Source organism: Labrus bergylta, chromosome 16 (genome assembly GCF_963930695.1).
Source record: "Labrus bergylta chromosome 16, fLabBer1.1, whole genome shotgun sequence".
In the NCBI taxonomy this organism is placed as follows: Eukaryota; Metazoa; Chordata; class Actinopteri; order Labriformes; family Labridae; genus Labrus; species Labrus bergylta.
In genome coordinates, this window is record NC_089210.1 from 13,922,250 (window position 1) to 13,938,026 (window position 15,777).

At 40.7% G+C, this 15,777-nt stretch overlaps 1 protein-coding gene across 14 annotated transcripts in view; it reads left to right on the forward strand.

Annotated features, from left to right (window-relative positions):
• Positions 1–3,418: 3,418 nt before the first annotated feature.
• caskin1 (CASK interacting protein 1) overlaps positions 3,419–15,777 on the forward strand; it is a 93,012-nt gene continuing 80,653 nt past the window's right edge. For 6 of the 14 annotated variants that reach the window (XM_065964307.1, XM_065964306.1, XM_065964314.1 and 3 more), the window contains exon 1: positions 3,419–4,102. In XM_065964307.1, the coding sequence (XP_065820379.1) occupies positions 4,009–4,102 (94 nt within the window). In that variant the 5' untranslated portion in view covers positions 3,419–4,008. The remainder of the gene's footprint in view (positions 4,103–15,777) is intronic. The other 8 variants (XM_065964315.1, XM_065964309.1, XM_065964313.1 and 5 more) reach the window with 3 other exon arrangements.

Sequence of the window (15,777 nt, forward strand, 5' to 3'; positions counted from 1 at the left end):
CACAAACTTTATTTGACACCATGATCAGGATGTTGTTGTGACGTAAAACTACTGGGTTCAAACTGAGACAAACTTAAAATGTTTGATGAAGTTGCTTTTTAACAAGAAGAAAACCCCCCAAGAGTCTATGTCTGCAGGCTGGAGCCTTCTCTTCTCATGCCCTCTCGTCGCTGACCCGTTTGAAAATAACTTGCGATTTCATATTTTTGACCCTATCTACGTTCCATTGGAAATGTCCAGGCAAGAGCGAGAGGTTGTGGCGCGAAACGGCATGAGGCGAGAGGGCATGGGACGAGAGGTCTCCACCTCAGTTGTAAAAAAAAAAAATGCAGTTCCTAGAGTGTCCACTTGAGGCTGGCTGAAAAAGCCCCAGGAGTCATATTTTACACCCATTCAAAAAAGCCAATTTTAACCGCCTAAATAAACGTTTACAGCCTGATAAAAAAAAAATGAAATCATAACTTGATTGGAAGACACTTTACAGGGGGTGATTTTTTCTATTACTCTTCTGTTTTAATTTTATGTCGGATAAAAGTTATGCATAATCAGGCTAAGCTGATTGACGGGCGGGGAGCCGTTTGTCAGGAGGCATAATTGCTTCAGCTCCAGCTCGTCGTCTGTTACTTTGCTGACCAAAAGTTAGTTTAAGACCGAATTTCCAAAATGGCTACCGCAGCGGATCAACTTCAAAAGTCCCCTTCAGAATCCAATGGGTCACGTCACTGAGACTACTTCAATGTTTATGCAGTCTGTGCTTTTTAAACATATCTACATGCCCAAATTGTAATTTCATAATAGCACCACCTACTGGTAAGACACAGCAAGCCTTGTTAGGCTAAATTGGTTTCTAATTGAGAATGTCAATTACATTTTTTAAATTGAGAATAAACACTGAAATTCAATAGTTAATCATGATTAAAGATTTTTTTTGTAATTTGTTTGTAATACTATTATTTTGCAATTCAAAAAAGTTTTTCTGTTTTTTTTTTCTACCGTATTCTTTGAGGGTACTTACTGTAACTTTCTGATTGAATACAAACCTGCATTTGTTTTGAAAGAAAAAAAGGAACCAAAACGTAAATGAAAACAGCTAAAGAGAACAGTGAAAAATAAAATGTCTATCAAGGTGGATATATCATTTTACTTGTCAACTGAGCTGTCTGGATGTGTGTTCTTTTATTTAAATGAGCCATTTAAAGGTGCAGAAGTGTCTTTTTTTTCCATCACTGTGCTTGTCTTACAGTGATAGTTCCCCAACTTACTCTGCCTGGAGCCCTCCAACCCTAACCATACACATCTATACATAAACATATACACTAATCACACTGTCAGTCACACTCTTAAAAAATCTCTGTTTTCAGAATATTGATCTCAAACAAACAAGATGTTTGTGACAACAAACTGGAAATACTAAAAACTTTTACATCACTGTTTATAGTGAAACATGAAACTTCCAAATTGTTATGCTGTAACAACAGTTATTGCTTTTAACTGATATTTTTTTTAAACCTGACTCTATGAAGATTAAAAACTCCCTACAAAAGTAGGATGTGGGGAAAAAAGGGATTGTGGCTCTCTTCACCACAGGTGAAGCCAAAAGGCGAGATGTGACTTGTCATATTTTCTTGTCTTTGTTTTAGTGGTTGTGACATCAGGGTGCAGTGGCTTAGCTACGGTGTGCCTAAAGGGACAAAATAACATGCATTTAATCCAAAAAAAGAATACTGAATGCCTTAAGTTCAGACCTTAATCATATTGAGATCAATGCAATAACACTAAAAGCCCTATTTCTAACCAAAACAAATAACTTTTACATTGTTTTTGACCTTTGGGTGTCTGATGATAAAAAAACACGATGGCTATGCCACATCCCGACATGCATCATAAATTGCCACAAGGGCCTGTGTCTACTGTGCTACTCACAGCCCTAGTTTCCTTTTTGCTGTTGGAATCCATGGCTTTCCATGTGCATAATGGACACTGGACAGGCTATGTTCATTTAAGTTACAGAAACATCATTCTTATAACCTCCTATCCTTTGAACATTTTGTGGGTCTTGCTGATGCCTGTCTAGTGTACAAAGTGATCAACAGTCTGGCTCGTCCTCCACTAAAAGAGTTCATATCACTGCAGATAGAGGAAGAACAACAAGGACGACCAACAGAGGGGATTGTGTAATACAGCTCAAATCTTCTGTGTTCGTCCAATCACTTCACGCTGCTGTGTAGTGGTTATGCATAGTGCTCATAGCACTATAACTGTTTTAATATCATTTGTGAACTTCACTGAGTATTAATTTAATGCTGTTGTACAGTGGCTATGTTTGAAGATGTTTTCAGTGTATATTTTATTTCTTAAGACATTGTCTCTGACTCCTGCCCAGGGACTATGATGTTAATTAGCTCTTAGCTAATATAGTTAACTATGGCTAACATACACTGTCCCGGTAAATCACTTTCTGAGATAACATGTGCTAAGTAAGCCTACTGCTATCGATCACCCTGACATAACTTGAAAAATCATAATGGAATAGAAGTAAATTGAACTTAATCAAACTATATTTATATAGCACTTTTCATACAATGATGTAGCACATGATGCTTTACCTCATGAAAAAACATGATCAAATCAAAAACAAATCAACAACCATAACCCCCCACAACCATAACCCATGCACAAGGTAAAAAAAAGTCTATGTCATAAATAAAAAGAGATAGGCTACCTGACTGAGGAAACAAAGGATCACCTAAAGTCACAAAAAGTGAGAAAAAAATAAAATAAAATCACAATAATTATATAATTATATTATATATTTTTAAGTTTAGAAAACGCTTTCATGAATTCGTAATGAGGAAACACAGGAGCTAAGGTTATAATGTTAAAATTCAAGATGGGAAAACTAGACAAAAATAAAATGGAGGAAATAAAGACGAAAACGAAGCACTGTAATCTTAATAAAATGAAATAAATAAGATAATAACACACTAAAAGATAATCCAGAATACAAAATAGAATAATATAATGTAAAAATAAGTAAAACAGACTCAGGTATAAAATAAGATAATAAATAAATATATAGCCTAAGTTAAGATAAGATTCAGTTTAAAGCCGTACAAAAAAGGTAAAACGTAATAAAAGTAAAGGCTTTTCCAGTCAATAAAAAGAGGTGGACACATCGTTTATTCACTTTGTAGGCTATAATCCTTTGCAGCTGAATAATCTCTGCAGCTATGAAAGCACAAAGAGAAGATAATAGAGACAGAGTTTGAGATGAGAAAGGAGGCGGGAGCGCAGTTGCAGCACGAGCCATTTAGCGGTACGAACTGAAGCAGCTGTAGAGCGCGCGCGGCCCCTCACTACCCCTGCCCCCACGCGGAGAAAAATATGACCAAATACAGAGCCCGAGCGCACGCGGAGCTATGAGCCCTGGATTGTGTTTACGACGCAGAGCACGAGAGCGGCACAGACACCGCGCGCTCCCGATTCTTCAACCTAAACGCACTATGGTGCTGAGCCCGCGAGGCTTCTCGTTACGACAGCTCCTTTGACGTCTCCTTCCCTACACGAGATTCGGCGCTGTGTTCCGCTCGCTTTCTTTTCTTTTTTTTGTTGTTGTGAAGCGCAGCTGCAAGGGACAGCGACCAGCCTCCAGATGAGGAGCAGTCTTCATGACGAAACCCTTTCATCTTAACGCGACGCCAGTGCGCTTTCGCTGGTTTCTAGAACGACGTTTCAGTCCGCGTCTAGGAGCGCTGCACATAGCTGAGGGGAACCCGAGAATATCCCTCCATCCCATCCCGTCTATCCCTCCCTCTCACCATCTCTTTCTGTACCTCCGTCACCCCCGTCACATGCCAGAGCTGTAGGGGGCTCTTATCTAGTTAGGGACCAGGGGGGAAGCAGGGAGGCTTTTCGTGGCCGCGGTGGACGCACCCTCCGCGGTGAGGCTGGGCTGAAGCGCCGCTGTGTCGGAGGATGCTGCGGGAATAGAGCAGCTCAGAGTGGAAGATGGGGAAGGACCAGGAACTGCTGCAGGCGGTGAAGACCGAGGACCTGCTCACCGTGCAGAAGCTGCTGCAAAGGCCTCGGCCAGGGAAAGCCAGTAAGACCTTTTTTTTTTTTTTTTTTTTTTCCTATTCTGTTGCAAAGTTGAAAACAACACAATAATAGCCTTTTTTTAGCTTTTCGCAATCTACACCTTTTGAATGTGTGAGGATGTTTTCTCGCACCGTTTACAGGCTACCAGGCCTCAGTGATGATGATGTAAATGTGTGTGCAGGGATGTATGTGTGTGATTTAGAGGGCGGGATGGACAGAGAGGAGGGCTTCCAATGCATCTGGATTTATCAGAGGAGATTAGTGGTGTGATTGGAGACTGACAGCCCATCTTGAGACCCCTGTCTGAGTGCACTGCAGCAGAGAAAGAGAGAGTGGGAGGAAGGGAGAGAGGGAGTTGTGTTTTTGATGAGGGATCTGTGTGACCCTGTTTTACAAGTGAGAGATGATTCCAGTGGCCTTGTGATAGCAAAGGTCCAGCATCACCTCCAATGACAAACTCGTCACATGATATTCAGTCATTCAAAGAAATGGGTGGGTTAAAGATTATGAAAAGTGAGTGACTTGTATGCTGTTACGTTTCCTCCACTATTTATGACTCTGTGCTCCTCGACTTGTTTAATTTCTGCAGGCAATATAGCACCACAGTATCCAACAATGTTTTGCTTCCACAGCCCACTCTAATGTGTGGGCAACACAGAGTGAGGCCAGCGAGGGCTGCAGATAGATCATTCTGTAGAGGCTGTTAGCTGCCACACTGATACTTCTGCTGATAAATAACCAGCTAATACAGTTATCAGAAGACAGGGACAGATGCTGCAGGGGCACAGCTGCATGAATTGCAATTTCTGCAGATGTGATTTAAGATATTAATAAGATATAAATGCCTTGTCGCTGTGAGGAATTGAGTTTTGAAATGCATTCAAATATCCATTTTTAACAGCCATATTAAGCTCCAGCTGTGATTCTCTCAATAATGTCAAACTGCTGAAATGGTCCCAGTGAGCCAGGTTTAGGTTTGCAACATCTGACCAGTGCCCCCCCCCCCCCCCCATCTGACTAGCAGAAGGGTGGGGGGGGGGGGGGGGGGGGGGTGGGGGGGTGGGGGGGGGGGGTGGGGGGCAGATGCTTCTTGTGATGATTTTGTGACTTCAAATTCCTGTTCAGAAAAAGTACAATTTTGCTTAAATGACTGATAATTTAAATTTAAATTATAACCCACCTTTTATTCACCCCTTAAATTCAATACTGGTGTCATGGTGAAGAATAAATACCAAATCCATCCATAGAATTGATTTTGGGATTGGACACAATTGGATTTTTATGGCAAGGCTCACTCTGCAGGACTCAATGGACTACAGCACATGGCCTCGAAACAGTTTGTAGGAATCAGTGGGGCGCACTGCATGCTGGCAGGCGCCAAAATAAAGTCTGCAGGCTACAGTGAAGCAGAGCTCCTACAGGAAACCCAGAGGATTTAAGATAGTCAACAGACTGGTCTGGAGCCAAATGCACACATCCCTTGATGTAAAAAGAGAGAGATGGTAGGGTCTGGGTAATTCAGGTACAGCCCATAATAGTGTGTGGGGTACTCAGTGGAATACATTATGTACAAAAGCTTGTCACAAAATGACCTTTAGGCTACAGTGAAGTGCACTTCAGATTCTGGTGGCTTTCAAACTGCTGTTTAGAGCATCATACAGAAGACAGAGCTTAAAACACAGTGAGGCACAAGGTAATGAAAGACATTTCAAGCATGAAATTCTGCATGTGAAAAGGAAAAACGCTTCAAAACACATTCTGCTTATCAGGTTAATGTATTAAAAACCTTGTAATTGTAACATACAGCCTGTCCTTTTCTGCTAAGCTACCCCCTTTAACACATTAATGTGTCTAATTTAAAACAGTCGAGTCTCTACAGCATTTTTGTGCTTTATAGAAAAGTCTGGGCCACACTGGTACAAAATAATAGAGAAGCGTGTCTCTCTTTGATACATTACTGTTCATACAATGTAGCACAGTCATCTGTGTGAGGATGCATGGATTCTCCCTGATGACCAGTTAATAGACTTTATAAGCGTTTTTACAAACTGTCTTATGACACAAGGCCAGTGATTTATAGTAAGCTTGTTGTACTATAGAGTACTTCATCAATGTGGCATTCTTTTGCATTATGTGAATATTAAAATGTTCTTATACCGTATACTTCATCTAAAAGTAATATGAGCTATTCCACTAAATGGTATTTATCTAATAACTGCAGTATTTAATTTACACATTAAGGTATAATAACAATATAATAAACATTGATGCTTCAGTGGTAAAAGGGACATTTTTCTGCTCATGGGGAAATTACTGATGCAGGACTGTAATTAAAAACATAATAATTATCTTTAATTCTTGATACTTAAATGTTAGTGAAACATCATTATTAACATTTGAGTGCTGAGCACTTATAATACAGGTGAATAAACACACTTATGATTTAGTCAGTAAAATATAAAGTGTGATTTAAGGACAGTTTCAAGTTTCTTTTTAAATATGCACCTATAGAATTTGTGAAGAGAAATAAAATATTGACACATAAAAACAATTGTATTTATTACTTCATCTTTAGATCAATGTAATCTAGTATCTAAGGAAAGGGAGAAAGCGCTCTGATCTTGGATGTAGTGAGTTTATAAGCAGTTGTTGGGAGATGCATGCTTTAAACAGAACATTAAAACAGCTAAGACATTCCCAATAAAAGACACAAAGGATCAAAATAATTCCAAAAAGAGACATTAAATGAGAGAGGACTGAAATGATCCACCAGCATACCTGTCCCTGACTTGTGTTTCTCATCATGTTTCTTATTATCATCATCTTTAATGGAGCAGCATACATGCCACAATCAATCATTCATCTGTCATCCAATGACACAAGCTGCCTTCACTCCTCAATAAACACTCGATCACTTGTCATCATCGTCACATTACCAACTGACTACATTATTTTATCGTCACATCTTGGGGTAAGCACTTCTATAACTTACACTTGTGGGCGTTTCGAGAGTGCTGTCGAGCCCTCGTTGAAGGTTTAATCACAGCATCAAGGACACTCCTTACTCAGCTGTGCCTTAGCTCCTTCTCTCTTGTCGGGTGAAGCCCTGCTTGATCCAGCATCACACTGTATTCTATCATTTGAGTAACTGACTTCTAACGCTCGTCAGAATCTGCTTGTGTTTAAAGTCTGGCTTTGTGAAACTTCACGCGTGTCTGAAACTAGGTTCGTCTGAGTATTTGAAAAGCTGAGTGCTCTCGGGGATTACCTGCAATGTGTCTGCAGGACACTGATATTACCTACTGCAGACCATGGTCCATTCTCTAAGCAAAACAACAACAAAAAACAAACAGGGCAGATTGAAGCAGCCAGGCTATAATGACAGAGTGGAGCTGAGTGTCCCAAACAAACAGCAGGGGAGTGTAACATCAGGCTGATGTTAACACAGACCTGTTTGTCATCTGGCACAGGACAGTTGTGTGTGTGTTTGTGTGTGTGCGTGATTTGTGGTGTTAAAGGATGGATGTATGGTTGAATGGTCTGTGCAAAAAACGTCTGTATGGATCTGAAGGAGCATGTAGGATTCCGTTTGGTGAGTGTGTGTCTGTGTGAGTTTGATGGGGTCTGACAAAGACTCTGCACTGCTGCAGTTCATTTACTCCAACCCTGGCCAGACATACAGTCTGCAAATATTCACCTGCATTACAGATACACCCACACACATGCAGAACTACACACCCTTGCAGACACATCTGTTGCCAGCTGGAGAGTCATCATCAGTTTGCTGTCAACTCTCCTTCTGCACATGGCCCTCGACGAGGTCAGGTGTGTTTGTGTACATGGAGCAGACCTTGAGTTTGGCCTGAGGTCTGTGTTTGTTAATGGGCCGTTTCAGCGTTTGTGTGTCAATGGGGGCAGTGTTATTTGTATTGGTGGTTGTTTATTGCGTGTCATTAAAGTCTGTGTGTGTGTGTGTGTGTGTCTGTGTGTGTGTGTTAGTGCTGATGAAAACGATTCGTCTGTGTGTGTGTGTGTCGCATCTGTGGAATGATCAGGATTCAACCTCTGGCACGCTCTCCCTTCTCTCTGTTTGCTGCCATAAGAGACTGACATATGCTTACAGCGCTAAACGATACTATCTGCCTCCTTCCTTTTCTTTCTTTTAAAGCCAGGAGACGATGCTAGCGCTCGAGGACCATTCTAGAAACCCCCTGTCTCCCTCTCCCCCATCTCTCTGTGTCGTTGTGCAAGGCTGGCAGAGGAGTAGAGCAGATGATTGCATCCACACCAGTGCACATTCACAAAGGAGTAGGCAGGCAGGCATAGAGGAAGCTTCACATACTTGTCAGCTACAGTCTTCATATTGGTTAACTGTGCTATGTCTGACACTATAGGCTTCAACCAGAGAAAGGCAGTGAGGGAGCGTCAGGTTTGCAGGTATAGCCATAATACAATGAGCACACAAGTGTTTATGTTGTGTTTTAGTGTAAATAATGCTAATAGTTTATAAGTTATAGTTATTTAAAATCACATTACATCACTAAAGCCTTTTTCCATGCTTTAGTTTCAATTAAAGGATTCAACAATGAACTGAGCATCCAGAAACTTCAGAAGCAGATGGATGACAGCAAAATGACCAAAAAAGATTTTAAATCTCTTATAGGCCCATAAGGAATTTGAAGAAAGAAATTTGTTCTTGAACATCAGTTGTGCAGTTTTCAAGAAGATTCTGGAATTCACCAACATTTTCTTACCTTTGATTTGTTCTTAGTTAAGAAGAAAACGTAAATGTCGGTGAGTGGTTGTCGCCCTGGTTTTGTCCGGCTCTGTCGCTATCAGTCGGCCCCTTTCAGCCTTTTTTTGGGCCGACATGTTGAATCGGCGTTAGCGGTCAGTGAGAGGAATCTCTCTGATTGGCTGTATGGAGGTTTCATTTATCTCCAGCTCTTGACACAGGTATGGGAAAGACCCTTGAGCATGCTGCTGTAGTATCCATGCTTTCACCCATTAGTGTGGTTTCTCCTTATTTGCCTCCTCTTCTTTTCTTTTTCCACTAAGTTCAAGGGCTGACAACGCCAGTGCCATTTTCAACATTTTATCAGATATTATTCCCGATTAGTAAGCTAATACGAGTGGTGCATGACAGCGGTGTGAAAATGGTCTTCTCGTATCAGAAAAGCGGACCACCGCCGTCTGCTGGCATGGAGAGTTATTGCCTCTCATGCATGCGCAGAGCGTACGTGGTGGTTGGCCATCAGCTGTAGCCTTTGCGGTGTGTTCTAGTACAACTTTTAAGCCAAGACGTGAGGCGAAGTGAGGCATAGCCACAGGTGGCCACTAGTTCTTAGCTGTCTGCTTGGTTTGTCATGGGCCTTTATGCACATTTGAGTTCCAAATACCAGGGCAAAATTATAGTTTGTGTGTTTCCCTATGGTACAAGTTTATTTTATTAACAAACATATTTCAGTAGATGATTGACATGTAGTCAACTTTTATTTAAGTTCTAAAAAGTTTAATCTAAACTGTAAAAGGGGGGGGCAGTAGCTCAGTCTGTAGGGACTTGGGTTGTCAGGGGTGTTCCTTTCCTGTTAGAGAAACTGGTCCCTATTCATAATCAGACTGTAGGTTTAATCATATAATCCACTGTGAAGATAACACATCTCTGTTTATGTAGCAGTGGAGAAAACTGATGAAAAGCTCCATTTGTAAAAAGTGTGTGTCAAAGAAAGCGAGCAGTCAAGTGCACCTCAAGCTGTTTTTGTATAATAAGACTGACCAAAAATGACACTTTCTTTGTGTGTGGATTTTAAGTTGTATGCCTAAAATGGAATTAGAAACCATAATTTTGAGAGAGTGGAGTCTTTTCGGGACGAGTTCCCGGCACTTTATTCCAAAACATCATCACTCAGCTCTCTGCTGACTGCCCCGGTTATTAGATTACAAAACAGATGGGGTAGAGAAGGAGAGGTGAAGGGATACTTTTGCTTTGTTGAAACGGGAATGGTGCTCAAGAAGTAGAAAGAAGAAAAGAATGAGACAGCCATAAAAAAGAGGAGGGGATCATTTTTATCTGATGAGCAGGTGGGAAGGATGGGGGAGGGGAGATGGGCTGAAATGATGAAAGAGCGAACAAGGGAACAAGGTGATGAAACAGAGCTGAACAGCATTATGTCCACCTCATTTTTATTGCAGACTGCTATGCAAACATTAGGCCTCTCGGTGTCTTTCTCTTTCTTACACACACACACACACACACACACACACACACACACACACACACACACACACACACACACACACACACACACACACACACACACACACACAGATGCTTACTCATCTGCACAATACACTGCACCAAAAATAACATCCACATAGTTTAATGGGTCAGTGGAAAGTTCAGGAAGCGGAAAAGGTGATGAGATGGGAGGAGGGGCGAAGCTTGATGATGGAGACACGCGAGACAAGAAAAAACTTGGACAGGTGGAAAAAGGAAAAGCAGGAGAGAGATGGAAAAAAAAAAAACAAAGAACTGGACAGAAAATGTTAGAAAAGGAAAACTACAGGGAAAAAATGGAGGAGAAGAAAGGGAGTTAAAGAACAGGCTACCAACATTTAAGATGTACCACCAGCTGAGATATAATGCAGAAGATAAACTTATATTTACACCTTAGTTAGGTGTGCTCAGTAAAATACGGATGCAATGAGCATCATTTTGAATGGTTATATAACTTGGAGGATGGGGGGGGAGGGGGGGCACTGTCTGTGTAACCTCCAGGATAGATTACATCCTTTAGAAATGTATAATACATTTGTTTTGTTCTGCATTGTTTTCCATAAGCAGAGATCATTTCAGCCACTCAATATCACACTGACATGGGGCGCTGGTGGCGCAGTGGTTGGTGCGCGCACCCCATGTATGGAGGCTGCGGTCTTCCTGGCGGGCGTCCCGGGTTCGAATCCGGCCTGTGGCTCCTTTCCCGCATGTCATTCCCCACTCTGTCTGCCTGATTTCCAACTCTATCCACTGTCCTTTCTCTCAATTAAAGGCACAAAAAGGAAACAAATAAATCTTAAAAAAATACCACACTGACCTGATGTTACCGTGGTTATTTAAATCTAACTGTTGATTCAAGGTGTTGGCTGTAGGTATCACCTAATCGTTATGCATTTATGAAAAACATTTTCACTGCTGATTGTGGATTAAGGTCAGTTAACAGAACATAAATTATATTCAGCTGTTAGTCTGTTCAGGCAATTTGTCAGAAAAGGCAATATTAGCAATCCTCACTTCAAAGGAGCAATATGTAAGATATCTACTGAATTAAATCAGAAAATGACCTTATCATCAGACATTAAAGAGACAAGCTATGTGAGACAATATATGGGTATAAATTTCCCTCAGGATCAATAAAGTATCTGTCTATCTATACCAGATATAACGCTCTACTAGTTAAGATGAACTTAAGTAACCAACTAACTAGCTTCAGTGTAGGGTTGAGTGTGGACTACACCAAAACGTAAGACAGAGCCCATGTTGTTGGGAATCTGTCTGGGACTCAAGTTTTGAACACATTCAGCAGCAAAAAAAAAACAAAACAAAAAACATCCACTTAAAAACAGAAAAGCACATACCAATTAAAACCCACAACCAACATTTGACAGCTCAGCTACTTGTTTCTATTCTATTGGATTATGTCCTGTTCTATTGTTCTACTTAACAAATAAGAAGGGAAGGGGAGTAGTTGGTCTAGTCTGGATGGAAAGACCACCCACAAAATGAGAAGGGCAGCCGTGTGGGACCTCCTTAGCTCAAATAGTCCCTATTAAAGAGGTGGCATTAACCACTTGCTGTACTGGCTTACAACACACACACACACACACACACACACACACATGTCCCCACCATCACAGGACTGGCACAGAGAGGTACAGACTGTTGGAATTTACATTATCAGTGGTTTTGATAATGTTGAAGTTTAAGGCAGTCAATACAGACAGGAACACAAGTCATAAGGCTCTGTCTCACTCACACACACACACACACACACACACACACACACACACACATCTTACAAATGCAAGGGCGACCTCTTGCAGACATGAGATTTAAATATCAAAGATAGGCTATAAAGAAGACAAATATATGAAAATATAAACATACGAATAAGTAGCCCAGTGTTGTAGCATTTACAAATTGTATGTAACTGATACAGTAGCTGTATGCTTGTGTAGGAGTGTGCGAGCATGCAAAGATGTGTGTGTGTGTTTTTGCATCTGCATCTCCAACAGAGCTGCTGCAGAGTGTGACTGTGCTTTTTTATATTGCATTGCAGGACTTTTCCACTCGCAGCCTGAATTCACAACACTTTAAGTATATTCTTACTGCTTCAAATACACGTTTGAGCGACTAATAAAGGCAGGAAGTTATGGATTTTTCAGACACAAATCCTAAACTTACGCTAACATGGTCCAGACAAGGTTTTTACTGTACTCTACATGAGAAGCTCTTAGAAATGTTCCGCCCGGCTCCCACAGTGAATACATTTAGCATCGCCTTGGGACTTTCTGAGTGAATGTGCCGGCTCTTGTTATGTGAGTGGCCGCTAAAAAAAAGGGGCGGTGACACCGTTTGGGTGAGGATTCAAGGCTTGGGAAAATGTGTGGAACACTGACACACCCTTAGGTCCAATATGTATACTTTCAGAGTTTCATTTCTTTCTAAATGAACACTGAACATTTGCCAAACGCCTCTAGATAAGTTACTGCCTGGATGCTTAACCTCTACCCCCTTTAGTCACAACTGCTCTGCGGGTTAATCTTCCCTGAGCAGGTCTCTTTAGCAGTCGAAGTGAAAATTGTGACAGATTTACCATTGAAATGTCTGGTCATTTTTGTGGCGGTTTCTTGTTTAAGAAAGAAGTATGAGGATTGGGTTCATAAGAAACATTTCAACTTTGATTGGCTGAGCAGCCTCTTATTCATACCTTTAAAAACAGTCTGTCTTTATCATAAAGTCCTGCTCAACTTAAAAAAGTTCTTAACTTAATGTTAGCTGTTTTTCATTGTTTGAGTTTCACTGAGCAGAGTTTGATACTAGAAAGCTTCTGATCTCAATCATTTGCTGTAAGGAAACAGACTCTGTTCGTCAATCTCAGTTTAAAACATTAATGTATAGCCCAATGTAGTGACATAATTTAACAATTTACAGAAACGTACATAATAGGTGTCCTTCAGGGACAATCTGCAGATGATTTTAGGAATTATTGAAGAAGTCATCATTTTAAAGATGAACTTTAACTGAAAATATATCAGACATAAATGAACATTCGTTGCAGTGATTTAAAAAACAACAACCTTTAAACAATGCCCGGGGGGACTTCAGTGTTCAGGATTAGGACTAACTCCTGTTTTTGCTATTTAAATACTTCTGATGTTATTATAAGTCCAGTAAATAGTGAGAGACAGAGCTGATAGAGAAATGTCAGCTAAAATCGCTACTCTAAAATCATTCATATTTACCAAACAAAGTAAAGTAGTAGATAACATGTCCTTAGCTTTGGATGTTAAGCTCGGTATCTGTTAAGTAGATTTGTGATTATGCTTAAAAAAAATGTAATCTCACATTAGAGGGGTTAACAGTTTACAATCCGTTCCCTCCATTCTTGATCTTTTGTTTTTGATTTTCACTGAGAAAAAAAAACCAAACCACACTCTAAACTTACGGCTGTGTTCCTAAAACTGTTGTCATGATGTGTTTGTGAAATGATTTCCCTGGAGACAGACTCATCATCATATCGCTGTCTAGTCGAGTACATTATGAATCTGTATGCTGTAACATCAACATCGGGTGTGACAAAATCAAATCTGCATGGCCGTGTCTCTCTATCTCTATATAACATTGAACTGTTCTTGTTGTATGTTTGTGCATCCTCACAAAGGACCCAGTGACCAGAGACAGGACAGATGTTGAGTCTGGACTAAATGTGTTTGCGTGTGCGAGTATGTGTGCATGTCTGCGTGTGCATATATACAGCCAGTGGTTGAACAGATGTTGGCTGTTGGATTGCTGCCCACACAGATGTAGATTTGTGATAGGTCCCATAAAGTACCTGACCTTTTGAGACATGCACTTACTGGTTACAGGTTGCTGGTTTATGTGTGTGCGCGTGTTTGTGTTTGTGTGTGTGTGTGTGTGTGTGTGTGTGTGTGTTTATTCAGCCTGAGTTTAAAGGGCTGTGAACCTCTGATGTAACTGAAAGGCTGGGGATCCCATTTGTATAGCAGGAGACTGATTATTTATTAATCAGATAATTTATATATCAGTCTTTTTATTAGGTAGACGTAAATCATCCAAACGTTCAATTTCAATGATTATTCCCTCTACAGTTGAGAATTTTCTACTTCTTTTTTGTCATGGATAAACTGAATAGGGATGAAGAAGTCACAGGAAACTTTGCTTGATTTCACATTGTTATTTTCAAACATTTGGAATAAGGATTACATCCAAATGTTCAACACATTTGAAAATCACTTTGCAGAAATGGGTTCATTAGAAGAACAGTTGGACCCAGAATATCTCGAGAAAACTTCTTTGAACCACTTCTTCTAAAATAGCTTCTTTTTTTTTTCAAAGAAGGCCTCCAATTCACCTGACTCAAATACTCCCACCTTACAGTCTGTGTCATCTCTCTGCCTTGTGAAGAACCCTCTCATGTATGGTGTGTGTGTGGGGGGGGAATGATATCTGGGTCAGATTTATTTTCCAGGAACTCCTCTAAAATATGCGTGGAGCCTGATGGGGAGAGATGATCACTGAACTTGTGACTGGAGGACGTTCAGGCCATCTGAGCCCAATCCTCAGAGCAGCTGGGAAACTTGAGCATATTAAGTGAGTGTGAAGCCTACATCCTCCCTTGTCAAGAGAAAAGGGGAAGGGAGAAAGGAACAAATCAAGCAGAAGGAAGATAAAATGATGTGGAGAAAATGGAAAGATGTGTTCTCTGAGAATCTTGCCCTTGGTGTTTTTTGTCACAGTTCTCTCGCTTTCAACTGAAACGTCTCTGTTTGTCTGCCAAGTGTATTCAAACCTCATGCTAAGACGTGATCAAACACACACGCGCAGACACGCACATGCACATGCTCAATGCTAAACGGATGGATCTATCTATCTATCTATCTATCTATCTATCTATCTATCTATCTATCTATCTATCTATATCTATCTATCTATCTATATCTATCTATCTATCTATATCTATCTATATCTATCTATCTATCTATCTATCTATCTATCTATCTATCTATTGAAGTCATATGTATAGAGACTAGCTACATCTGTATTTGTCAGTGTGGTTGCACGGATCATAAATTCCTTGAGGGTCTGTCGTTCGCACTGCCCACCTCCATCTTTTTTTCTCTCGCTGCATCTCTGTTTCCTTCACTCGCCCCCACCCCGTTACTCTCTCTCTTTCTGCCCAATGAATCAGTCTGGCTGGCAGTGTGATGCTGTCAGGGAGCCGGTGAGGGTGATTAGTCATGTCGAACTGGGCCAGTATCTGGATGTCCCGAGCTGACAACAGGAAAGAAGGAAGTATTCTGGAAGATTCCACCAAAGCAACAGCTGTCCCCTTCATTTTTTCCTCTTTTTTTTTTTTCAGTGTTTTAGAGGCGAGACAG